Below are 27,662 nucleotides of genomic sequence, written 5' to 3' on the forward strand. Positions count from 1 at the left end.
ACTTCTCTGATTAATGCTATATAAAAAGTTCTGGCATGAAACTCGTCTAGATTGTGCAGGCTAATAGGTCTTTAACTCACTTGTTCATAATCGCATAGTTCTCTTACGAGAGTTCTCTCGTACTGCGTTTGAAAAACGCTGCGAGAAAAGTCTCTTTTCACGAAACACTGAAGCAAAAAATTATCTATAATTTTCATATATGTAAAACGCGTTGCGGCAGCAGCAGTCAGCTGAAGCGAGACGGCTTGTCCGCTCATTGGCTGCTCTGCGGCAACTGCATAAGCCTATCGAGCTTTGCAACACACACCCCTAAAAGAGCTGCGTCTTTTTCAAGATGCCTTCTCATGCAGCGCTCGCTGACGGCGAACGCCTTCACTCCGAGCCAATTGGCTACGGTGACTCTGAGGACTCGCTGGGCATCCTTCCGAGGCTGCCCTTCCTGGAAGCGGATGGCGGGATTAGTTTTTCTTTGTTACAAGAAAAGCTACCCTGCCTCTGCACGCGTCATTCACCGGCGAAGGAGAAAAGTGTTCTTAGTCCCACCGTTGGTTGGTCTGACCTTTTCTCTCACATTTCTCAGTTCCCTGTTCGGCGACTGGAAATATTATTGCAGCAAGTGAGTCTGTTACACGCTTGCCTGCCAGCAAACGCCGAAGAATACATGTTGACGCCGCTTTCAAAAGTGTGTCGCTTTCACTATGTCTATCAGATCACAGGCTCTCTGTAAAAACACAGGCAGCGCGCCCAAAGCAGTAAATGTGCCCGCTCCCAGCCCACATCTACTCGCACACATGAGTCCCACGGGACTCTCGCAGCCCTCCCTCACTCAGTCAAACACTGTTGTAAGGTCGAGGGCGAGCGCTCCGCCCGCTGTATTAAGCGCGCCCCCCGCCTCAAATGCCACAGGCATAACGCCTACGTTTGTGAGCCCCGTAGCACCTCTGTCGCACGGCGAACAGAGCGCGCTCTGTATCCGGCCCTTAGCCAACCATGCAGATGCATGGGCAGCGCTTCCAGGGGTTTCAGACTTAGGGTCTTAGGCATTATAAAGAGAGGCTTCTCTCTACAGTTTTATCGACGCCCTCCACGCTTCACAGCGCGCGACGAAACTTCGGTACCGTTGAAAGTAGCACACCTACTTCGCGCCGAAATATCAAAACTGATAAGCAAAGGGGCGATAGAGCGTGTTCCCCGAGCTCAAAGCGAAGGGGGGCTATACAGCAGATACTTTCTAGTCCCCAAAAAGGACGGCGGTATCAGACCCATTCTGGATCTAAGACGGCTGAACAGAGTGTTGGTGAAACGCGGTTTCAAAATGCTCACGACCAGCAAAATTCTCGCGCATGTTCGCCGAGAAGACTGGTTCATGTCGATAGATCTGAAGGACGCGTATTTTCAAATACAGATAGCGTCACATCACAGGTGATACTTGAGATTCGCCTTCGAGGGTCAGACATACCAGTATACAGTCCTGCCTTTCGGCTTGTCCCTGGCACCTCGTACATTTACGAAATGCATGGACGCAGCGCTCGCTCCCCTCAGACTCAGAGGCATGCGAGTGCTGAACTATTTGGACGACTGGTTGATCCTAGCCCAATCACGATCTCAGCTCATAGAGCACAGAGCCATTTTACTCGATCACCTCGAGAATCTTGGTATCACGGTCAATTGGGCGAAGAGTTCACTGAACCCCAGTCAAACGATTTCGTTTCTGGGTATAGTTCTGGACTCACAGTCTATGACAGCACAGCTGTCGCCACAGCGCGTGCTGAACATTCAGCGCACAGCGAAGTCTTTCCGCCGCGGCGCCCCGCTCAGAAAATTTCAAAGGATGCTGGGTCTCATGGCCTCAGCCTCGTCAGTTCTCCGGCTGGGCTTGCTCCGCATGCGCCCGCTGCAGTTCTGGTTGAAAGCTGTAATGGAAATTTTACATTTAGATGTGTTCTTTTACATTTAGGTGTGTGCAACTTGTTAACGTTGAACATTTATTTTTACTCATAAGCATTTAAATGAAATATAATCATATAGGCTTGCAGGGGCAAAATGTTCTGGGTAGCAAAGAGACTATGAGTACTCAAAGTGACCTATTGTGTACTTCAAGTGTGAAAAGTATGTGCGCAGCTTTGATGAAAATAGAGATAGGCAAAATGTGTGAAATCGAGCAGCAGCTAATAACAGGAAACTTTTGCAGACATGGTATATTTTTGCAGACATGGTATTGTCCTGTCTAGATAGAAATTATGTTAGAAGAGATCTCGAACAAGACGTGTTGCCTTTTAAGGTAAACCAAGGCAATCTTTTGAGACAGACCAGGATATGTTAAGGGTATATAAGCTTGGCAAAAAGGAGAAGTCAGGGCCTTCTCATATCAGACTCTGACTGATGTGTGAACAGCCAATTTCTTGCAAGAAATAAAGATCTTTATAACTTTTGAAATCTCCAGCTGTCTTCCAATTATTATTTAAAGTTGAGAAAAGAATTTCCACAACAAATGGCGACGAGGATGGGGAATCGCAAAGCTGATGACCTCCGTGGACGAAGCAATTGATTGAACATCCCAAAGACAAGAAAGTCTCTGGCTCCGATACCCCAACGCTAAAACTGCAAGGGACGGGAGAATTGTAGACACCACGGCAGGCCTAGGTGGACGCGATCCCGAATAAAGAACCAAGCTGCAAAAAGCACGGTGAGAGAAAATTATTTACGTGGTAAATAAGAAAATTATTTGCGTATTGAATATTTTTTCCTAAAAGGGTCAGGATTTTTGGAATAAGCCTGAAAGTAATTTCCAAAAGGATTTTGAGAATAAGCCTGAAAGTAACTTCTTAAAATGCCAGTGTTAATTGTTTTCCCAGAAGGGCCAGAATTTTGAGAATAAGCCTGAAAGTAATCTTCTCAAAAGTCTAGACAAGTTTGCGGTTTGGAATAAGCCTGAAAGTAACTTCCAAATATTTAACAAGGCACTTGTCTGGGAAAAAGACCTAGCATCGACGGATGTGGGCATTTTTGAAAGTCCTAGATCGACGGATTTAGGCAGGCGTGGTGGCCACGCTGGGGGAAAGAATTAACACAGTAAATATAGTGCGTGGTGACCACGCAAGGAGAAAGATTTAAATACGCAAATATAAATACTGTTGAGTAAAATTAGTGCAAAAATGGGTAATGTTAATGATAAAGAGTTGGAGACAGTGGATTTCTCAAAAGGGAATTATTGTTCCATGACTAAGAAAAATGGAACGGGGTGGCATCATAGGATACCACAGTTAATAGTATTGTACGGATTTAATGTGTGTTTAATGTCTGAGAGTAAGCCATCTGCTAAAGACAAAGGAAAATTGGACAAAAAGCAAGTCCAAAAATATACAGAAAAAGATAATTATGACTTTGATGGTTGAATTGTAGATGTATGGTTAAATGAGGCAATTACCAGACAAAGAAGACAGATAAATGCAGCATTAGCACCATTAGAGAGTGCAAATAGTAGAGAGACAAAGGCAGAGGAAGCCAGAAAAACTTTACTAAACTCTGTTTCTAATTCTTCCTGAGGAAATGAGATGCATGAAAACCCGCCTGGCTGAGGACGACCGCTGTCCGGCTCCCTACTCCCCCTACCAACCACCACCAGCAGTGGCCCTCCACGAACCACAAAGACAACCAGGAGCAATAGGAGGTCAAGATCCTGAGGAAGACAAAGAAGAAGAGGGAACGAGTCTGCAAGCAAGACCACCAAGACACCCTGAACATCGAAGCTTGCGAGGTTCGACTACCCTGCCCTCTGCTCCTCCAGACTACACTCCTCCATCTCCAAAATTCGTAAATGTTCACCAACCCAAAGAGAAGCACAGGCCAGACAATCAAAGATAAGTATCTGAAAACTGTTTTTCTGGACGGTCTGGACCCTGAAATAGGGAAAAAGGTCAAAACGTCTTGTGTGGGGTACCACCAAGCGCGGCTGGAAGAAATCCGACGACACGCAACACATCAACAAAGGCTGCTGAGAGACCAAGCCAAGAACAAACAGAAAAAGACTGACAAAGACACTCAACTGGCTCTGCTGAAGATGGGAGGGTTGATGATGGAAAATTACTCAAGAGGAGGAGGAAGAGGTGGCAGAAGAGGACTAGGCAGAGGAGGAAGAGGACGTGGAATGGGTGACCAACCCGCAATGGACCCTGAAGCTTGTTAAATTGTGGGCGAAAAGGACACTGGAGAAATGACTGTCCGGATCCTCCAAAGAAGAGAGGATTCCAACAGCCACCAGAGCCACAAGGAGATTGAAAGAAGGAGGGGGAGGGGAGCGACGGTGAAGGGTCTGACTCCCAGGTGGTAAATATGTCTAATCTTATCTCTTTTTCTGCTCCTTGCAATGAAGAAAATATGCTTGCTGACATTGAACTTTTGGTATAAAGCATTTGCAAAATTACCAATGATTGACATTAGTGTTGAGGGAAAGAAAGTTAAGTTTCTAAATTAACAGTGGAGTGACGAACTCAGGAATTAAAAATGAACAATTGCCTGATTTAACTGTATTATCTGGAAAATGGACAACCTCCAGAAGTGCCACAGGGCATCTGGTAAAGGAACCATATACAGCAGATTTGTCTTGTCAGATTGGTGATCACTCATTTTCTCATGCTTTTCTTGTGACTAATACCTGTCCTTGTAATCTTCTGGGAAGAGATTTGATGCGTAAACTAAAGCTGAACTTGTATTGTGGTGACAGTGGTCTCACTGCTGATATGAGTATGGTGCGAATGCCAACTGAAACATTATATGTTTTTGAATGGAGCACTCCTCAGTGTGGTCTGCAAAACAAAGCCACAAATAGGATGCCTCCTGACCATGATTTCATGGAAGAAAGTGATTTGCATTGCACATGTCATGTTAGCAATGAGCCAGATGAAATTTTTGCTGAAAAATGGTCTGAACTAGAGATTGAGGAACTAAAAACCTCAGAGTTAATTTGGTCAGAAAAAATGGTGTGCTGTGAAGGTTGAATTGACTGATAGCCAAGCATCACTGTATGATGTGGAGGGGGCCGTCCCTGACATCTCTTTAGCTAAACCACTGACTGCAGAGTGGAGAGAATTGGGGCTTTTTGTGAAACAGTGTGACTAAAAGATTGGTGGCTGACAAAATGTGTGGCCATCTGAGAGCACAGGGTTTTACAAACAGTCACTATAAGAGAAAATATTAAGGGAATCAGAACTGTTAAAGTGATGAATAAATAGTACTAAATGAATTGAACGTGTTTAAATATTATACTTTTTATATGAAGGCGTCTAGAATTTGTATCCCGTTATCCCAGGGAGACAGTGTGGAAAAATGGTTTTGATCTATGAGATTCTAAGAGTCAATGGTTTACTGTATGTTTAACTAAGATACTTTTTTGTGCATTGTGCATATGAGAATGAGATTGGGTGACCAACTTTAAATATAAATTGTGGGTTGACAAAAATATTGGTCACTCCATTTCATTTAAAAGGTCATTTTCTGGATTCAATAGAAACAATGTTTTCTAATTATAAACATTTGAAATCACATGCTGTCATCATCAGCGAGATAGAAATGTTTTTTTATTTTTGTCCATGGATCAAAGATTGTGTGAAGATTTCTAAATCTTCTTTTAAATAGCTTATGAGCAACAACAAAAAGTTTGAAAAATTTAAATTGTGCAAAGAATGACAAATTGCATATGAGAAATTAAAACGGATTCTCTCAACTGCAATTGTAGGTCTATACAATTATTTTAAAGTGTTTCATCTATTTGATTTTGAAAAGTTAGGTTTACGTTCACTGTGTAAACTTAAACATATGATGACTGCATCGGACAATAGAAAATTGATATCCTAACGTTCAGACACTGTCGTAAGGGGAATGCCACAGTGTGTCTACGTTCAGTAGTTTCCGTCGTCGTCGAACTTTGCTACCGTTCAGATTTGGTGGTATTCCACTCCTAATATATGTTCCCCATTCAGTTCATAAACTGCTAAGGCAGACATGAATGAATGAATGAATGAATCTCTGGCCAGAGAAGGGTGTGTGGAGTGTGTGAAAGTGAGTGTGTGAATTATGGTGTTCAGAGACATAAATGATGTCAATCAAAACAGCTGTCTCTAAACAGGTTAAAATATGACCCATCAGGGAAGAAAATATACCCAACAAAATAACAACCATGGATGATTCTGGCTAACTATCCTGAGCTGGGTTATTGTTGTGGCAGAAATAAACAATGCCACACGCGCAGCGTATAACTTTGGGAAGGCAGAGAGCAAGCAAGCTTGTCCTGTCTACCCCATATTTAACTTTTTACAGGATGTCATGATGGATCTCATCGAACAGAACTGATTCTGTTCCAAATGTATAAAGTATTGTCTTGTCACTGTTTGACATGAAATTTTACAGGTCTCATCAAAAAGGATGACAGGTCGGATAAGCAGATGAGTCCGGCGACATGATACATGATGTTGTAATTAACAAAAATACTTAAGGTCTCCATTCACAGGTGAAAGCAGCCAGGAAATGGTTCACTCCACAAACAAGGTCCCATCTGGGGTGCAGTGACACCTCCGTCCAAGCATCTCGACTTAAACTACACCAACCAGCCTCAGCAACCCCAAACGCAGACACCAACGACAACGCACAGCGTAAAGTGAGGGACAAAGGAAGTGCTAGTAACTTTTCCTCCCTTTCCAACGTGGGAAAGCCCATTGCGACGATTCGCAAAGAATCACCCTGGTGAAGATGGAACGTCCATGGGGCAACGAGATGATCAACACATCTGGAGGAAGATGTGAACCAACTAATGGTTTAAGCTTAGCATAATAATTAATTGTGTGTTATGATAATTGATGTTTTTATTCAGTTTCAATCAAACTGTGCGACTGAGAATTGATATAGATCTCATGATTTGAACAATTACTAATTAATAGGTACATTCAGGTACTCGTAAATTAAGAAGAGGAAAAGTTCTTAATTCTGTAGAGTATAGGGACTCTAAATAGGTACATTACTGTAAAGATAAAAATAATCTAAGGACTGTTTTTGAAGAGACTTAAGGGGTTTAGAACCCTAATTCAGATATCATAGATGCTAAAAAAAAAATTAATAGTTGTAATGGTTGTTCTCTAATAAGAGAGAATAAGTTACTTTGCTGGACTCGGTCCGAGTAGATAATGGGGTAAACTTCTATAGCGATTAATTAATGACTACATTAAATATTTTTTAGGTGTTTCCATTTGTTAAAATAGCAAAAGAAAAACTTTCAAAAGGAAATTGATTTTGGGAAACATATTTAATTTATGGATGATTATTAGTTAGAAAAGTTACCAGTGTGATTATTGAAATGTTCCTTTCATGTATTGTCTAATTCTGTATTTGATATCTGAGAGGTGACTGCAGGTCTAGTCTATCTAGGAATACAGTAACAGTGCTTGCTAATTTAGCCAGGCTTCCATAAATGAAATATGGACTTGTTTTGTTGAGAAAGGTCTTCAACGAATTAAAAATAATTATGTAGGGAGCACAAAGTTAAAACCTAGACCAAGAACAATGTAACCCAAACATGTTAAATTTAAACTAAAATGAATCTAAACAGTTAAGACATTTCAGTGAAATAGAATATTTGCTCAAAGCAAAATTCTAAAAAGCTTTTTTAATTCAGAATGAAGTTACAGATTTAATGATCTGGATCAATGGATCCATTATAAATTATTCCGTATTGCCAACAAATAGAGGCAGGACATGTTATGTCCATCAGTTAATTCTGGGAAAATAGGACTGTAGGAAGATAGGTAATTAATGATTAAATGGCACATCAGCAGCTAAAGCTATTCTCATGGCAACAGCTGGGTGAGAGATAATTAAAAAAATATATAATAATAATAAAATAAAATAAAATTGACATTGTTTGAAACAAGATAATACAATTATTGATATTTGTGTTAAAGATAAAAATGAAAAGATTATATTATTTTTTTGGTTAGATTTTATTACACAAATCCTTAAATAGATCTGACTAAGTAAAACAATCGCCTACTTGAAATAAAAGCTAGCAAAATAAGGTTAAGAAAAATGGTTAATCAGCAGTATCAGCCTGTTAAAGGCCTAATCGATCAATGTGATTCAAAATTTAGCTTGATTCAAAGTTAAAAGGCAATGTACTATGGTATGATTAGTTTTTTTTTGAAAATAGAATTAGATTGCTAGAATTAGAATGTTGGGAAGAAGATGAAGTTGAGGTTACAGTGCCTGAAGATGAGGTATACGAGAACGAGAGCGAACATGAGTTTGACTAAGAAATTAAATGACCATGGGAAAATTTACCTGTTGTAAATTACTATGATTATAGGAGAAGTAAATGTCAAAATTTGTGTGTATGTTCTTTGAATGAACATGGGGTGGATTGTAATGGAAATTTTACATTTAGATGTGTTCTTTTACATTTAGGTGTGTGCAACTTGTTAACGTTGAACATTTATTTTTACTCATAAGCATTTAAATGAAATATAATCATATAGGCTTGCAGGGGCAAAATGTTCTGGGTAGCAAAGAGACTATGAGTACTCAAAGTGACCTATTGTGTACTTCAAGTGTGAAAAGTATGTGCGCAGCTTTGATGAAAATAGAGATAGGCAAAATGTGTGAAATCGAGCAGCAGCTAATAACAGGAAACTTTTGCAGACATGGTATATTTTTGCAGACATGGTATTGTCCTGTCTAGATAGAAATTATGTTAGAAGAGATCTCGAACAAGACGTGTTGCCTTTTAAGGTAAACCAAGGCAATCTTTTGAGACAGACCAGGATATGTTAAGGGTATATAAGCTTGGCAAAAAGGAGAAGTCAGGGCCTTCTCATATCAGACTCTGACTGATGTGTGAACAGCCAATTTCTTGCAAGAAATAAAGATCTTTATAACTTTTGAAATCTCCAGCTGTCTTCCAATTATTATTTAAAGTTGAGAAAAGAATTTCCACAACAAAGCGCGGGTGTCCGGTCAATTACGCCTCAAGGTCGATCAGGACTGTGTCACAGCCCTGGTGCCTTGGATGGCGAACGACTGGTACCAATCAGGTGTAAGCCTGGGGACTTCCTCGAGGGTGAGGATGGTGTCTACGGACGCATCCACCTCGGGATGGGGAGCGCTGCTCGAGGGCAGACCGTTCTTCGGCCTATGGTCGGAACGAGAAAAGCTCCAACACATAAACTGCCTAGAAATGCTGGCAGTGCACAACGCGCTGACGCGTTTTTGTCCCCACATCAAGGACCAACACGTCATAGTCCGTTCGGACAACATGGCAGTGGTGTCCTACATAAATCGCCAGGGCGGTCTGAATTCCATACCCCTGTACAGGCTGGCGAAACGCCTCCTACTATGGGCTCAGCACAACCTACGCTCGCTGAGAGCAGTGCATGTACCTGGGCTTCAGAATGTGGGCCCGGACAGACTGTCCAGGAACAACGTTCCCACAGGCAAATGGTCTCTACACCCACAAACAGTCCGGCTGTTGTGGGAGAGATTCGGCAAAGCGGAGGTGGACCTATTCGCGTCCCACGAAAACGCTCACTGCCCCGCATTCTTTTCAAAGACCGACAGTGTGCTGTCCCAAAGGTGGCCGCGCTGCCCGCTATACGCTTTTCCCCCCGTCTCCCTCCTGCTACAGGTGTTGGGACATGGAAAAAACAAAATGCCCAGTGCTGCTTGTAGCACCGTTCTGGAAGAACCAGGCATGGTTCCCAGTTCTGATGCAGTTAGCAGACATCGCTCCATGGCCAGTGCCGTTGAGGAGAGATCTCCTCTCGCAGGCCAGGGGCTCGATTTGGCACCCACACCCGGAACTGTGGTCCCTTCATGTGTGGGCGCTCAACGGATACCCGTTGGTCTCGCAGAGGGAGTCATGAATACCATCACTGAGGCTAGAGCGCCGTCGACCAGGCGGCTCTACGCTTCAAAGTGGTCGGTTTTCTCCGGCTGGTGTACAGCTCGGAGCCTTTCACCCCTCGAATGTGAGGTAACGGAGGTTCTCTCCTTCCTACAAGAGCTGTTGGATAAGGGCAGATCCCTTTCCACGCTCAAAGTGTATGTGGCGGCTATTTCAGCGTTCTCCGGTTCAACGCTGGGTCAGTCACTGGGAAGGAATGATTTAGTCATCCGCTTCCTCAGGGGAGCTAGGAGACTGAATCCACCCAGACCTCCTTCAGTCCCTATGTGGGACCTTTCTACGGTCCTGGCGGCCATGAAAGGTGCCCCTTTCGAGCCTATCCAGTCTATCAGCCTCAAACATTTGTCTTTCAAAACAGTGTTTTTGATGGCTCTCGCTTCAGTGAAGCGCATAGGCGATCTGCACGCGCTCTCTGTGAGCCCGACGTGCTTGGAGTTTGGTCCTAATGACTCTAAAGTCATACTCAAACCTAAGCACGGCTATGTGCCGAAATCCCTCAACACGCCTTTTCGGGCTCAGGTTATTTCCCTGGCTGCCCTGCCGGCGTCGAGTGAGGAGGGGGACTCAAGTTTTCTTTGCCCTGTTAGGGCTTTAAGAACTTATGTCCCGCTCTGCTGCCTTCAGACAGACAGAGCAGCTCTTTGTCTCGTTCAGCGGACGTTCCATAGGAACGGCTGTTTCGAAACAGAGTCTATCCAGATGGATAGTTGACGCCATAGCGCTGGCTTATACTGCCAAGGGCATTCAATGCCCGTTGGGAGTCAGAGCGCACTCTACGAGAGGCGTTGCCTCCTCGTGGGCTTGGTCCAGCGGGATTTCCTTACAGGATATATGTACGGCGGCAGGCTGGGCCTCTCCGTCTACATTTATCAGGTTTTATAACCTAGAGGTTCCCGCCTTACAGGCTAAGCTTTTGTCGGTGTAATCTATTTACAGGCGCAATGCGCTACCGACTATACTGGGCAGAACTGTGTAAGACCCACGTTTTCCCACGTTAGTGCAGGCTCCCTACCCTGGCTATGTGATGTCATATTCGCATCTGTGGACATGTCTATATAAGGACGGAGGAAACCCCTCCTGTCTTTAGACTCTCCCTGTGAGGTCATGTTAAGCCTGCGGACGCTACAGTATAGGGAATTAAGGCTCCCCCCCCCCCCTTATTCCCTGACTCTGTGTGAGTCTATCTGGTGATTATGCACTGTATGCCTGAAATAGCTTCCGGTGATCAGTGTTTTTATCCCAGCACGCACGGCGTTTTGCAAGGGGTTCCCGCAGCATTTTTCAAATGCAGTACGAGAGAACTCTCATAAGAGAACGTACTCGGTTACTAACGTAACCTTGGTTGTCTCTAGAAGAGGGAACGAGTACTGCGTTCCCTTGCCGTGCGTTTGGTTCACTCTGGTTCGCTTCGGCGATCAAAATCAAGTGAATCAGCCTTCTCGAGCTCCTTTTATAGAGGTAAGCCACGCCCATCTCGGCGGGAAGTGGCGAGGAGGGCGCAAAGCGCCCTCATTGGCCTGACGTCACCTCAGGCCTCGCTTGATGGGCTTATGCAGTTGCCGCAGAGCAGCCAATGAGCGGACAAGCCGTCTCGCTTCAGCTGACTGCTGCTGCCGCAACGCGTTTTACATATATGAAAATTAAAGGATAATTTTTTGCTTCAGTGTTTCGTGAAAAGAGACTTTTCCCACAGCGTTTTTCAAACGCAGTACTCGTTCCCTCTTCTAGAGAGAACCGAGGTTACGTTAGTAACCGAGTACGTTATCTATAGGGTGCAGCTTATTGGTTCTTGCATATTCAGTAGCCAATGAGTATCTATCTATCTATACAAACAATGTATTCCTGTTATCTGCATATTATAGAGCCAACTGGATAAATTATTCAGCTATACTTGTCTGGATGTGTAGGTATAAATGTCAGAGTGTGGTTTGTATGTGTGTGATAAAAAAATGTGTACTTAATGTAATAAAAAAGGATGTTTGCTTGTAATATTTGAGAGAGAAAAACTCGACCGCAAACCACAAACCCAACCACTGTGTGTACCAGTGGAGCTTTGCTGGCATCTGAAGGGGAAAATGATGGTACTACACCCAAACTAAATCTTACTGAAAGCTTTTGTATATATATATATATATATATATATATATATATATATATATATATATATATATATATATATATATATATATATATGTGTCAACCTCAAATTTGGAACAACTTATTACGATTTCTGGCTTTTATTTTTTAGCGGTTTCATATTTTATATAAAAAAATATTCATAAAATAATATTTTCATAAACTTAAACCTCTATAGCTTTTTTGTTTCACTTCTAAAAAATTTTTACGGCAACAATTACTTGCCAAGGTTCTTGTTTAAAATGAGACCAAACTTAAGTCTGTGCTCCCAAGACAGGTTTTGGACGTGAACATTTTTGACCTCAATGGATCCATGAGTAACTTTTTTTTAATGATCTGTAAGTATTATCAGCAGTATTTCAGATAATGTGTTGTTTTAAAGGCTACTGGATGGAGTAATACACAGACAAAATGAATTCCAGGTTAGGTTAATCATTGAAATTAACGAGCTTAATGAATTCCTCACGACAATTAAGAGAGTTTAAAAATCGCTGCAATCAGTGCAGATGATTGAGAGAAGCTGTTGAGCATTAAACAGTGGTCGAGCTTAGCAGAAGGTCTGTGGGGTTTCTGAAAGAGACGCTTGTTTCACATTTAGTGTTGGATGATCTTTCTCCATGGCTGTGAGGGAGATTTGTGTTTGGAAAGGGCTCGTTTTAGCCCTTTTTCTCTTTGCTGTTAAGGGACAGAGATCAGGACCGTGAGTAAATGTGCTTTGAAGTGAACAAAAGTGTCCTTCAGTCTGTTTTAACCTGATTCCTCAAATCAGTTTGTAATCTCTAGTATGACATTATGATAACTACTTCTGTGGTTATACACTTGCATGATTCTATGTTCTGATCTGACTTATGATTTCCTACTAAATGTCTGACTGATGTTTCCACAGAGCATTCTTGGTGACGTTCCCTGCTGTGATTGAGTCCGGTTCTGATGCTAAATTGTGTGCGAGTCTTTTAAAGCTCAATGAGAGTCTCAAGATGACAGTTTCTCTGCTTGATGATAAAGAGAAGACAACTCAACTTGTGCAGCTGAGCTCTCTGACAGAGTTTCACCGTTGCTTTAGTTTCAAGGTCTGTCACTGTGCAGCACATGCAGTATCTTTGTCTTTTTCTTTTGTCTAATAACATTTCTCTACAGGCTCCTCTAGGAGATGAGGAATCTGTGCAGACGCTTAAGGTGGAAGTTCAAGGGAGGGTCTTCAAAATGACAGAAGAGAGGAAAGTCATGTTCAGATCGTACCTGCCTTTGACCTTCATCCAAACAGACAAGCCCATCTACAATCCAGGACAAACGGGTGAGCTGTGAATAACCCTTGAATATTAGAAGTGATCAGAACTTGTAGTGTAATAGATTTTCTACATGTTCAAGTGCATTATGTAATGGATGTAAGTTCTTATCGGTTCTCCCTTTTGCAGTGAATTTCAGAGTTTTGACCATGAATGCCAAATTTGTGCCCCTTGATCAAATGGTATGTCTGTATCTGTTGTCACATCCATTGATTTTAATGGCATTTATGTAATTTTAAGTGTCTTTTATTTGTGTCTTACAGTACAGTCTTGTGGTGGTTGAGGTGAGTATTTGCTTTTCAAACCTAAAGACTAGCACTGAAGACATGCAGTTTCTTATATATAATATAATATAATATAATATAATATAATATAATATAATATAATATAATATAATATAATATAATATTATTTTTCTATATATATAAAAAATGTATTTTTTTTTTTTTTTTTTTTTTTCCAATAGGACAATCAAAATAACCGGATTGGTCAGTGGACAGACATTTCCTCAGCTGGGTGGATATTGCAGCTTTCTCACGAGTTAAACCCAGAGGCTCAGATAGGGATGTACACACTAAAGGCTTTTATTGGTGACAGAACGATCTCTCAGGTTTTTGAGGTGAAAAAATACGGTAAGTCATTGTTTGAGTGCAAAAGTACAACAGCAGAGCTGACGTCCTCACGAAGCGGTTTGTATCTGGTTTAGTTTTACCCAAGTTTGACGTGGCCGTAAAAACACCACAGACGCACAGCGTTGGAGATGTGGGACTGAAAGTTGAGGCTTGTGCCAAGTGAGTTACTCTTTGATTTTCCTGTATTGTGGGTGGATGGGTCTTGATCTCATTCCTTGTAACATTTTTCCCAGATATACATATGGGCAACCTGTACCTGGTCAAGCACTGGTGGAAGTATGCCGTGAGCCATATAAATTCGTTGAGGTTCCTGGCCTGACTCGTCTGTGCCTGACTAAAACTGTTAAGGTGTGACTCCTGCCATATAGAGCAAGGATTTTCTTTTGCTTGTGCTTGACTTTACTGACTACCTTTCATCTGAAACCAGATGAATGCCACAGGCTGTGCCTCCCTTACCTTCAGTACATCTGTGTTTTTCAAAACCAAATTTGAGGATAACTTGGAAGATTCGTTTCTTGTTAACTTGAATCTCACTGAGGAGGGAACGGGTGAGTTATTGGCTGATTTAAACCAGTGACGCATGTCTACATGTTTATTTGCTGTCTACATGTTTGCTTTTTCTTCCCAGACGTAGTTGTATCAAAATCCACAAATGTGTACATTACATTTGAAGTCGGGAATATCAAATTTGTGGAGCTCCCAGAGTCTTTTAGACTTGGATCAATGATTGCTGGAAAGGCAAGTTAAAGTTCATGACGTTACAGAAGCCTTCACATTGGTTCCCTTTCCTAATTTTGTCTTCCCCAACAGGTCTTGGCGTCTTTTTTCAATGGGACTCCAATTGCCAACAAAGCAGTGTATCTCCTGAATGGTGGGCCTGTGGGCCTGATGAGTGGGCCTGATAAGCTGCTGCTGAATCTAACCACGAACCAGAATGGACTGGCCACGTTCTCCCTCAACACTGCTAAACTTCCCAAGGCTGATCTAATTCTGATGGTATGATTTTTCTCTTTTTTTAAATGACAACTTCTCTTGCAAGACTACAATTGGTTTTTTTTTTTTTTTTTTTTTTTTCTCTCTAGGCAAGTGCAACTCCAGCGAGTGACTGATTATAAGTCCCCACACTTCGACACCGATAGGAGGGTTGTTCAGCTTCTCCAAGCTTCTACTCCTGACAGCCAAAAGTTCAGTGAACTGACTATAGTGGAGCTTGAGCAGCCGCTCAAATGTGGTGCTGCGTTTCCAGTGACCATCAAGTATTCTTTTGTTGGAGAAACTGGCAGCTACAACACTGACATAATCTATATGGTGACTGAAAATATTAGTTTGGTGGTGATTGTTTTGATTGCTCTGATCTGTTTGTCTGGCACACTTTATGCACTGGTGTCTTTTGTCAGGTCTTGTCCAGAGGAGGGATCGTCCTCCATGGACTTCAGACGGTCACAGTGAGTGCTCCTAATACGGTCACGAGCGGCTCGGTGTCGTTCCAGCTGTCTGTCAGTGTTGATATGGCTCCAGTAGTGAATATTCTGGTCTACTGCATTCTGCCCAGTGACGGTGTAGTTGTTGGTACAGCGTTGTTTAAAACTGAAATGTGTTTCCAAAACAAGGTATGGTGTGCACTCGCAACTTTGGGCTTTAAGTGGGGAACAATGATGTGTCTTACAGTGTGTTGGTCCTTGTTCCAGGTGTCTCTAAAGTTCTCTCCTGACACGGCGGTTCCTGGTGAGGAAAGCGTTCTGACCGTCTCTGCTCAAGCGGGATCCCTGTGTGGCCTCAGTGCCGTAGATCAGAGCGTCCAGATCTTGAAGCCAGGGACACAACGCCTGAATCCTGGAATGGTACCCATGTGCAGTTAGTTCAGTTTTCCTGTTGGACTTGATTTGACATCCAGGTTCAACTATAGGATTTCAGTGTCCTTATGGATCAATTGGACGAATCCATACTATTGTGATGAGCTGTTCTATTTAAAACCCTTTTTTTAAACTTGTGACCAACAGACCAAATGGTAGTGCATTTAGTTAAATTTTCTAGAAGTGCGTGACATGCCAACACATGTATTTTGTCACTTAATATTCAACGGTCTGCTTACCATTCTCACCATTATGAGAACTGAACTGTACGATGAGAACACTTTTCTCAAGAGCGGCTATATATAATGTAACTTTTTTTTTTTTTTTAACAAGAAATGAACCATCACTGAACTTAAGCTTGACTCTGACACTATTCTTTTAGAAACGAACTGTTTATTTTTCGTCATCACTGTAAAGCTGCTTTTGAACTGCTTTTTGACTTGTTTCGTTGACCCAGGTGTTTGACTTGCTCCCGGTGCGGTCGCAATCAGGTTATCCATACAGCGTTGAGGATGAACAGGAGTGTCTCACAATTCGAACCCGTCGAGCTGTTCGTACAGATCATGCCTATACAAGTTTCAAGGTAGAAAATCCTTCATCACATGTAGTCACTGAATACTGCAGGGTCCTTGGTTTCAGTTTCATCTTTGCATCTCTTGTTTCTCTGGCAGAGTGTGGGGTTGAAGCTCGCAACAAATCTGAAAGTACGAGAACCTGATTGCCTGAAGTACAATGACCTGGTTTATTATCGTAATTACCCCAGACGTAAGTCTATGCAGTTATATAGTTTCCATGAAAACATTTCTGCATGACTTGGTTAACCTAAGGTTATTCCACTTGATCTCAACTTGATTTTAAAAGGTGCATTGTGTAATATTTAGAGGATCTGTTGACAGAAGTGCAATATCATATAAATAACTGTTTTCAGTGACCCTAGCCTTACATAATCAATGTTGTTTTTATTACCTAAGATTGCGCCACTTCTATCTACATACACTGCCGGTCCCCTTACATAGAAATGTTTCTACAGTGGCCCTAAATGGGCAGCCACATTTTGTCACTGTTCTTTGTGTAAAGTAAGCTAATAAAACTGACAGTGAACAAGTAACAAATATCATTTTATTGAAAGTAAACACAAATTATTAACTTGTCTTTGAAAATAAACCTTATTGCTTATCTGGCTACTCTCTGCAGTCTCAGATGACATCTGTCAACTACCGTAACTTCTGTTGGTTGCAATTCACAACCACACCACTAGATGCTGCTGTTACGCTGTCAAGCAAATGGGAACAGTGTTTGTGCTGCTTTGTGCGGTTGTGTTTGTTTCCTCCATAGGTCATGTGATGTCCCGCTGATTGTGGGTGGGGGCAACTGCTTTAAAGATGCCTTGTTTGACATCCGCTTTCTCTCTCGCTCTCACTTCCGATCCGCTTCTGGTGGCAGACGGAGCGTAGCTCCGAGGTGTCTGTTTTGTTACTTTCTTTTACCACCATGCTCTGCTTATGACAAATTATTCAGTTTAATCATTTATAAATTTACGCACCGTCACTGAATCTCTGTGGTCTTTGTTATGATGTTCCATTTTAATTCATTTGATGGGCTCGTAACAGCTGCTAAAAATTGCACACTGCACCTTAATTCAATAAGAGTGGTTTAGATATTTTGTAACTTCAGAACTTGAATGCATTCAAAAAAGCAGGCACTTCTAGACTTATTGTCTTATTTCAGCATTTGAAATGAGGGCCTTTGCATCTCCATTGGAATCTTCTGCGTTGCAGTCCTCTCCTGTATCAGCGCCATTGAGTATTCAGAGCGGCTCCACCAATGATGTGACCGTCAGGGTTTACTTTCCAGAAACCTGGATCTGGCAGCTTGCTCAAGTGGGGTTAGTAAAACCTCGTTGCTAAAACTACTTGCCCACAATTTTTACTGCTGTCCCCCTCGCTTCTATTTTCTGCTGTCCTTTTTTCAGAGACACTGGATCCACACAAGTTCCCCTCAAGGTTCCTGACACAATCACCACATGGGAGACTGAGGCGTTCTGCCTGTCTTCCAAAGGTTTTGGTCTTGCTTCTCCGGTTCTGCTGACGGTATTCCAGCCCTTTTTCCTGGAGCTCACGCTGCCGTACTCCATCATCCGGGGGGAGTCTTTTGAGCTGAAGGCCACCGTCTTCAGCTATCTGTCCGAGTGCATCATGGTCTGTCATGGTTTCTTTTATATAATGGATCTGTATAGAGTAAGTGCTGTCTTTGCTCCATGTGCTCTGTTTCATTGGCAGGTTCGAGTAACTCCAGCTCAATCCTCTGCCTTCACTCTGAAACCATTGAATGATCCGTATTCATCCTGTCTCTGTGCCAGTGGGAGAATAACCTTTAAATGGGGTTTCACAGCTTCTCTCCTTGGTCAGTTTTGGACAGTCTCTTAATTGAAACGTTTAAGGTGTTACTCACCATAGGGATGCACAATAGTATAAATTCTGAATCATAGCACTTTAAGCACAAATTATGAGAACAATTCATAAACATGGTTTATTTAATCTAGTTTATTTATTAAATTGAGTCATATAAATTAACTCCACATTATAAACTAATCAAACAAGCACCCACTCTCAAAAGCTAAAATGGTAGATTTCCTAATATGAACTTAACAATCTGGAACTCTTAATGGTTTTTCTATTAACTAAAAAGACTGACCAAGGTTGCATCTATTCAACGATTGCAAACAATAGTCAAGTTTCAAACTAAGGTTTGATCACAGGTTTAGTCAGAGCAAACAGTGCAAGGCAATTCCAATTCAAGAAACTGCAAATGTCTAATAAAGAACTGCTATTCGGACGAATAGCTAGTGGGTTTGTGCGTAATGGAGAAGTGACAGTCATGATTGCAACTAAAATGATTCATCACCACTTGTCACTGCAGGAGCTGTTAATGTGACTGTCAGTGCTTCAGCTGAACCGTCCCAGACTCGATGTGGCACTGAAGTTGTGACTGTGCCAAAAAGAGGACGCATTGATGTAGTCACTCAAAGTCTACTTGTCCTGGTGAGTGTAACCAGCCTTCTGGAGTTTGATCATGGAGCCCATGCTGCTTTACTGATGTTGTGTCTTTATTGCTTTTATAGCCTGAAGGAGTTGAAAGGACAAACACCCAGAGTTGGTTACTGTGTCCAAAGGGTTTGTTTGCACTCAATGATTCTCAAATATCCCCCTGGAAGCATACAGCCAAATATTAGTAGACAAACATTAGCCTAGTGCTCTGTGCTGATTTTGTTCTGTTTGGACAGCAGGAAATGTTCTTTCTGAAGATGTGACTCTGACGTTTCCTACAAACGTGATCCAGGGATCAGCCAGATGCTCGGTTTCAGTCCTAGGTAAAGCACTTCATTTTTGGAGAAACCAGCAGCGAGACATTCAGCAGAATAACATGGCTTGTTTCTATTCATCTCATAGGAGACATAATGGGTCGTGCACTGAATAAACTAGATGGGTTGTTAGAGATGCCATATGGTTGTGGAGAACAGAATATGGGTGTTCTTGCTCCAGATATTTACTTACTGCAGTACCTGCAAGTCACAAAACAACTCACTGCAGCCATCCGAGAGACCGCCACAGGCTACCTTCAAAGAGGTGTGGGTTTAACTTGGGAGACTAAGGACGTCCAAAGGATGTTTAGTTCTTTTCTCATTGGATTGTGGCAGACTGTCTAATTTCTTGTGGATTTTGACCTGAACAGGATACCAAGGACAACTAAACTACAGGCACAATGACGGATCATACAGCACATTTGGTTATGATGAATCAAATACATGGTGAGTTTCATGCTGGTTCTAGTCTTGTCACCAGAAGATGAAGCAGTTTATATTTTTAGTTTGTCATGAAACTTCCTCCACGGCCAGGTTGACTGCCTTTGTCCTGAGATCTTTTGGCCTAGCGAGGGACTTCATCTTCATAGATCCGAATGTCCTTCAGAGTGCAAAGGATTGGTTGATCAGCCAGCAGGTTTCGGACGGCTGTTTCATGCAGCAGGGAACTCTGTACCACTATGCCCTAAAGGTGGTCACATGTTTCTTCAAATGCTCCATAAAGAGATATTCAAGGGATGAAACAATTCTTAATCCATTTGCTGGTGTTTTAGGGTGGAGTTGATGATAACATTACCATGACCGCCTACATCACTGCATCACTGCTTGAGCTGGGCGTCCCCTCCACGGTAAACTTCAATAGTTGTATGAGCTCCTTACAGATGACCTTCCTCTTCTGGCTGTAGTCTGACACTTGCTTTGATTTTCAGGATCCCGTCATTACCAACGCTTTGTCTTGCTTGAGGCCTGTTGTTGGGAACCTGGGAAACACTTACACCACGGCTCTTCTGGCCTACACCTTCAGTCTGGCTGGAGAGACCACCACTCGATCACAGCTTCTAACCACCTTGAAGAATAGTGCCATTTCTGAAGGTGAAACAGCCTCTTGAGGTTTTCATCAGGTTCTATGGCATCAACTTTATCCCCTCCATCTCATCCTTAGGCATTAAACTCCATTGGTCTCAGACTACATCTGGTGATACTGTAGCGGTGGAGATCAGCTCTTATGTGCTGCTAGCGGTTCTCACAGTCAAGCCCCTCACAACGGCTTCTCTGAGCTATGCTAACCGCATTGTCAACTGGCTGGTGACTCAGCAGAATCCCTATGGAGGCTTTTCCTCCACCCAGGTGCCTCTGACCACTCAAATGGTTGATTGTGCTTATGTTTGGGAGTTATTAATCATTTTACTTGTTTTAGGACACTGTGGCGACTCTTCATGCCCTGTCTGTGTACGCTGCTCAAGTGTTCAGTTTGGATGGCTCCAGCACCGTTACCGTACAGTCCTCAGTAGAAGGAGACTCTTATAGCTTCAAGGTGAATCGGGACAACAGGCTGCTGTATCAGGAGAAGCCGCTGAAGAAAGTTCCAGGCAAATATGGTATTAAAGCGTCAGGATCCGGTTGTGTGTCTGTGCAGGTCTGTATCTCCACCCTCTCCATTTGTTTCTTTTGTGCACATACTAATTCTGTTTTACTTATAGATTGCATGTTTCTACAACATCCCGACACCTGTTAAAGTCCCCAGTACACTGGGTGTCGAAGCAAAGGTGACTGGAGTCTGCAGACTGGCTAATCTTATGTTGAACTTCACAGTGAAGTAAGAACATCTTTAACTTTCTTAAAAGCAGCTCATGTTTATAGCTTTAATGCCCTGAAAGCTGCTTGTTCCCGTTGTCTAAACCTCTTTATTCCCCTTCATTCAGGTACAATGGTGAACGAGCAAGTACTAACATGGTTATCGTGGACATTAAGCTGCTGTCGGGCTTCACGGCAGATACGTCACCGGTTTGTATGGGTTTAAGATGACTTGTCTCATCCAAAGATGCTAAAGCTTCAGATGAGGTTACCTGTAAATGATTGTCTTTTCCTCTCAGCTTGGTTCACCACCCAGATCATTTGCTCCGCTAGTGGAGCGGGTTGATGCTGAAGATGATCATGTCCTAGTGTATCTGAAAGAGGTGAGGCTACACTGGGTACATTTCTAGCTGCCACCTTCATGTATGTCCATCTGTGCTGTTAATCTCTCCTGTATTGCAGGTTCTCAAAAACTTCCCCATAACTTGCACACTACGGCTAAAACGGGTTCTTGCAGTCAAAAATCTCAAGCCAGCAGTCATCAATGTTTATGACTACTATCAGACAAGTAAGCTTTCATCAACGTTTGGCTGAATTTCCTGTAGAATTGCCTGTATGCTCAGGCTAAGTTCTTGTTTTTTATGTTTTTTTTCCCAGGTGATCAGTTTGAGACCACATACACATCCCCCTGTCCATGATTGTGCAGAAACATGAATCAAATAAAACTCTTTATACAATCAGTGAGTTGCATGTTTCTGTGGAGTAAAGTGTCTTTTTTTTTTGTTTTTTTGAGAAGCTGGAAGTCTAGTGGTTCATTTGTTTATTTAATATTTTTATATTAATATTAGCTGCTCTGGAGGAAACTGTCATTCAGTTCTCATATAATGGTGTCAATGCAGGCAGATGATAATGTTGAATATTAAATGGCCGCAACTAGGCAAACCAAAGGTGACCGTGGTAAGGAGCCAAAACTCCATCCGGTGACAGAATGGAGAGAACTTTGGGAGAAACCAGGCTCAGTTGAGGGCCGGTTCTCCACTGTCCATTGAACAGTGTATGATCATGATTCAGGCAGCATTACAGGCCAGATTGGAACATTTTGCACTGTATGAGTTTTTATTTGTCCTGTGTGACTTCTAGTAATCTGCATTTCAGCTGTGAGGTAAGGAACTGTTTAATGGCTGTTCTCAAGGGCGTAGATTGGGTTTGAACATTGGAGGGGTTGAAGTTTGGGTATGCTTCCTGATATTGTGATCATGGTATAAATATTGGGAGGGTTGTAGTGCATAGATTTAAATATTGGGGGGTTATCTCCTCCCCCCTCATCCCCCCCACAAACTACGCCCCTGGTTGTTCTAAACTTGGACTTCTCAATCACTTTTGGATTATTTAAAAGCAGGACTCTAAATGCTCCTGTATTGTTACTATTCATAAACTTTTTTTGGAAGAGTTACTTTTAGTACACTAATAAAAAAAGGAAGGTATACTAGTATTTTTAAGTGGGGTACATTTAAACTAAAATGCATCCCTAACCTTGTCCGTTTCTGTAAGTTTTACATTAAGCATTTAAAATGTGACAAACAATGCCTGAAATCTCTTCCTCAATCTAATTTAATGTTATACTGAACTTCTCAGTGATTAATGCTATATAGAAAGTTCTGACATGAAACTCTAGTCTAGATTGTGCAGGCTAATAGGTCTTTAACTCACTCGTTCATAATCAGTTATCTATAGGGCGCAGCTGATTGGTTCTTGCATATTCAGTAGCCAATGAGCTCACTGCTCAACCTTCAAATACTTGGTCAGCATTTGTGTAGTAAATGTGGATTCAACACGTACCAGATGTGGGCTGACACTGTTGCGGTTCTCATCTGACAGGAGTGGCACAGGTGTTTCTTCTGCTGCTGTAGCTCATCTGCTTCAAGGTTTGGTCAAGTCACCTTTATTTATAAAGCGCTTTTTACAATACAGATTGTTTCTTTACAGTGATAACAGGAAAATAATGCAACAAAGTTTGTCTCTAGCAGAGAATAGTGTTGTAGTCCAGCTTAAGTAAGTTTGGTGTGTTGAGGATTCAGAGATGCTGTTCTGCAGACTTCGGTTATACCAGTGCTTATTTTGTTTCTGTGGTCTTTCTATCAGCTAAACCAGTCTGGCCATTCTCCTCTGACCTCTGGCATCAACAAGGCACTTTCACCCACAGAACTGCCGCTCACTGGATATTTTCTCTTTTTCAGACCATTCTCTGTAAACCCTAGAGATGGTTGTGTGTGAAAATCCCAGTAGATCAGCAGTTTCTGAAATACTCAGACCAGCCCGTCTGGCACCAAAAACCATGACACGTCACTTAAAGGGATAGTTCACTTTGAAATTAAATTTTGGTATGTTTTAGCTTACCTGAAGGGCATCCAAGATGTAGGTGTCTTTTTTTCCTCAGTAGTTTCAATTTTGATATTTTAGGTCAAACCGTTCTTGTCTGTCAGTCATATAATGCAGGTCTGCGGTCACTGTCTCAGAACAGCATGCACAAGTCCAAATTAAAACAATTCCCCATCGTCCAAATGAAACAATTCCCCATCGTAAGTACACTTTGATGGCCTAAGACACGAAACGAGCGGTTTGTGTGAGAAAACGAACCGTATTTATATAGTTTTTGCCTCTTGAACAAAGCCGCGTCCAACTGATCTGACGGCGCGGGCGGGTATAGATATATACACTGATGTCGCCTTGGCTAATGAACTGCAATAGCGAAGGTGACACTGCTTCCTGGAAACCGGATGCAAGCACCCGAGTCGAGACACTGCTTTGCTTTGGAGAGTGTGCTGCTGTCCACCGCTGCACAAGTTCGTTACGATTGTTATTATTTGCGTGTACTGGATGTGGACGCTGGAGAAGTTGTGAGAACCTGAGTTCCTCTCCAGAGAAAGCTAAGGTCATTTGTCTCGGCGATCGGGCCCTGTTTATAGGTCCGTAAAGGCAGGCCCGGCGTCAAGGGGGGGCTTGGGGGGGCTTGGGGGGGCTTAGCCCCCCCTAAGATGATCTCAAGCCCCCCTTGCGGTGATCTGAATGATGATTATGTGACTGAGCGTTCGTGCAGGGTTCGCCTAAACAATTTATTAAAGGGATAGTTCACTTTGAATAGTGAACACTTTCTATAGTGAATAATTGAATGGGATTTGATAGTACTTCTTCACCGACATAACTCTCGCTCAAAGTGCTCGCCTTCATAGTTTAAAACGCAAATATTTCAAATGTTGCGACGTGACGTTTTTCTTTTTCAACAATTGCGCAGAATAATGGACAACAATCACATTTCGCGCACGTCTTATCCCCGCGAAATGTTTCCAATCACATTTCCCCCCCGTCACGCAACCCACCTAAGAATTGTAAAAGCCCCCCCAAGTAGTTTGTCCTGGAGCCGGGACTGCGTAAAGGGCTATAACTTCATTTCAGTCGGGGTGCTCCGTGTTCATTTACGGCCGCAGTGCTGTCCTGTTTCGGTCCTGTCTCGATCCTCGATCCTGTTTCGATCCTCGATCCTGTTTCGATCCTCGATCCTGTCTCGATTCTGCTTCGACCCTGTTTCAATTGTTAATTATCAACTGATTCAACTGCAATCTTTACTTTTTCTCTCATTTTAATTTATTTTGATTATTTATACTGGCTCTCTTATTTGTATTTGATTTTGCTTTTGAAGTTGAACTATCTATTCTCCAATTATTTTCTGAAATAGTTTTTTTTTATTTGCTTTATCTTGTTTCAAATTGCTTGACTTAATTGTTTGATTATTCATTTTGACTGAAGTTTGGTTTGTTTTCTTTATTTATTTATTTTATATATTTTGCTGTCATTTGACATTCGGGTTTAGTTTCAACTAACTGTTTATTCCAATTTATTAGTTGTAATATTATTTTGGGTTTTGTTTTAGCATTAATAATCCTTCTGGCTATCAAAGTGGTTTTCTTTATTTGATTATTTAATTTTTGTATTTGATGTATATCTTTTGTGTGTTAGCAGGGCCTGAGTACCAGGGGCAGAGGATTCTTATTTGGGTGACGGTATCTTTCTCACCGCGTGCAGTGCTTGGTATTAACGTGTGTGTGTGTGTGTGTGTGTGTGTGTGTGTATGCGCACAGTGAAGTGCAGTGGTCCTGCACCTGCGGGTGGCATGCTACGACTCTCTGCCTCTGTGTCTCTCGTCCCTGCCTTGACCTGGTCCTAAACCTTCATTGAATTTGAACAAAGTGCCTTATATCCTTTTTATACTGTTCCCTTTTAAGAATTGTCAATAAAAGTTATTTTTGTACGATGACCCATGTCTCTGACTCTATTAGGTGATACGAACCTGTGTGTGCCTTTTGTCGGGGCTTATTCTAATTCTTTGGGTGAAATTCCCAGAGTGGCGTAGTCGGAGTGTGAATGATACAATCTTATTAATTATAATTCTTTAAGAAACCCCATCTTACTGCCCTTGTGTAACCTGCCACACGTGGAATCCACATGTGGCGCGGATCTATGTTGCTGTCTGTGTAGACTTACATCTAGAAGACTTGGGGTTGGTGGGATACTAACACGTGTACAGATGGTGGTCAACCAGAATGCCTATTACCGCCGCGCCAGCCGCCGCGGCGAAATTACCGCGGCGAAAATAAACCAGCCGCATTTCAAAGTCGTTCCCGAAATGACCGCCAGGTGGCGCAAAGGGACATTGTGCAAAACAGCAGCAATTGCCGTATTTTAAAATGTAAGTGGGTTAAATAATAGGCATATTTTTCATATATATAAATAGGCCTATAAGACTACAACAGAATAGAACCAAAGATAGAATCAATTTTACAGCTGAAAAAATAGAATCAAAAGTTAAAAATAGAGACGATGTTAGGAGCAATGACGCTGAATATTTTTACTATTCTATTGAGGAATTAGATAAATGAAGAGCTCTCGTGAGCGATACAATTGCACAGTAATTTATAGTGATTTCAAAAGCAGTCCTTAAAAAAAAAAAAAAAAAATTACATGGAGTAGTGTGGCATAATTTTTGAGAGATTACGCGGAACACGTTTTAGTTAAGATCCTGGTTTCAATGCCCTTAATGTATATAGGCTAGGCTTTAAAAAAAATTCACAACGCGTTTTGAGATTGTTTTGAATTAAACATTGAAGTTTAAAATGTAGTGTTTTGGCACACCAGGCCGAGTGGCGTTACGCATTGTTCAAAAATCAGGTTTTATTCTGGCATGTTGAATTGGCGTTAATATTTTTTATTTTTATTTATTAGATTTAGATTTTAGGTTTTGTTAGATTTATTTTTCTCATAACAGCTAAAATAACTTAATATATGCCTTGTCTTCATATGATTTTTATCAATGAACTAGTGTTTTCTGACAGTGTCGACTGCAAAGATGAAGTTGACGATCGCCATATTTGTAGTGAACGCACCTAGAGAGAAATGCACAAAGACATAATCAGAGAGTAGCCTTTTTCTTTTTCGTTTTGAATTATTTCGTTTGAAGACATTTCAAGCTTTGTGTATTTGATGTATTTATCATGTCTGTGTGAGGCATACGCTGAGTTTCGTCGTTAAATTAGGAGGATGAGATGCGCTCCAGCTGACGTGCAATGCAAGTGACCTCACGGGCGCCTCTATGATTAGTGTCTGTTTGCTTCTCTTACTTATTGAATCCAGACAATTGGGTGATGAAAAAATGATTAAAATTAAGATACAATTTATAGAAAACGAAATTCACTTTAAAAAAAGGTTTCTACTAAACAAAACTTAATGAAGTGGTCAAAATCATGTCTGACCCACTCCATATCCATCTCTCGATATAATGCATCTTATCTTACTCATGCTGTTCACTTTTCATATTCAACATAGATGGAAAAAACAACATTATAGTATTTTAACAAATATGATACTAAATGAGATTATTTAATGTCTACAACAGTATAGTAGGCCTATAGACTCTATTTGTACAAATTGCTGCACGTTAATGTAATTAAATGAAACCTTGTAACTAATTCACACTGTAGACTGTGTACAGTTGAGACACCTTAAATAACTTGCGTTCGCAGCAAGCACAAGTTGTGATTTTTGCTGTGCACTTGCATATAAGTGTCAGCTGGGAAGGAAATATAGAGACCAGGGCCCGGTTTTCCAAAGCGTTCTTATCTCTAAGTAGTTATTAACCTATTCCTTAACCTCTCTCTTAACGTTATGGCACGATTCCCGACACGTTCGTACGCTAAGTATATCTTCTGTAAGTCACACTTTCGTAAGGTTGGTCTGGACCACTCTTAGCTTTACCTTATCACTGTTGCAGGTCTATATGAATATAATTCTGAAGTTTTAATACACCCAGACAGTATTCATTTAGGCTAATTCAAGTGTTTTCATGCAAAGAATAAAATTGTCATTACACTGATTGTTGTTAGATTTTTAATTATATTATTATACAATATTATTAATTTAATTAAAACGCTCTTTTAAAGGCCAGTGAAAGCAAAGGCTACTGTCAGTTAAGTCCTATTCGGACGCTAATATTGTTTCTCATGGGCTCGTCCGGTAGGCTATTTTAAACATTTACAGGGGTGAGTCGGTGATTTTAGTGCCGTCCGAATCCATAATATCAGTGTTTTTCTCACCCAACCCACGTAA

At 41.7% G+C, this 27,662-nt stretch overlaps 1 protein-coding gene across 1 annotated transcript; it reads left to right on the plus strand.

Moving 5' to 3' along the window:
* Positions 1–12,587: 12,587 nt before the first annotated feature.
* On the plus strand, positions 12,588–21,758 carry LOC308680416 (alpha-2-macroglobulin-like). Its single transcript, XM_081348543.1, has 34 exons — positions 12,588–12,779; positions 12,966–13,149; positions 13,217–13,373; positions 13,495–13,547; positions 13,629–13,649; positions 13,832–13,997; positions 14,072–14,156; positions 14,231–14,345; positions 14,425–14,545; positions 14,626–14,735; positions 14,808–14,993; positions 15,096–15,305; positions 15,395–15,607; positions 15,686–15,838; positions 16,308–16,433; positions 16,522–16,615; positions 17,579–17,735; positions 17,823–18,048; positions 18,130–18,253; positions 18,770–18,891; positions 18,972–19,023; positions 19,134–19,220; positions 19,300–19,476; positions 19,583–19,658; positions 19,746–19,902; positions 19,985–20,059; positions 20,141–20,303; positions 20,374–20,558; positions 20,629–20,847; positions 20,912–21,027; positions 21,134–21,215; positions 21,305–21,388; positions 21,468–21,573; positions 21,663–21,758. The coding sequence occupies exons 1-34, from the start codon at positions 12,697–12,699 to the stop codon at positions 21,701–21,703; spliced, it is 4,326 nt and encodes a 1,441-aa protein (XP_081204669.1). The 5' UTR covers positions 12,588–12,696; the 3' UTR covers positions 21,704–21,758.
* Positions 21,759–27,662: the final 5,904 nt, after the last annotated feature.

Source organism: Scardinius erythrophthalmus (genome assembly GCF_964197995.2).
Source record: "Scardinius erythrophthalmus genome assembly, chromosome: 20".
In the NCBI taxonomy this organism is placed as follows: Eukaryota; Metazoa; Chordata; class Actinopteri; order Cypriniformes; family Leuciscidae; genus Scardinius; species Scardinius erythrophthalmus.

Bases quoted from the DNA above. Each gene is read 5' to 3' on its own strand.
- LOC308680416 (XM_081348543.1), top strand. From the start codon at position 12,697: ATGGCTGTGAGGGAGATTTGTGTTTGGAAAGGGCTCGTTTTAGCCCTT. The intron at 13,150-13,216 runs GTCTGTCACTGT...ATTTCTCTACAG, and splicing joins ACCGTTGCTTTAGTTTCAAG to GCTCCTCTAGGAGATGAGGA. The intron at 17,736-17,822 runs GTTAGTAAAACC...TCCTTTTTTCAG, and splicing joins TGGCAGCTTGCTCAAGTGGG to AGACACTGGATCCACACAAG.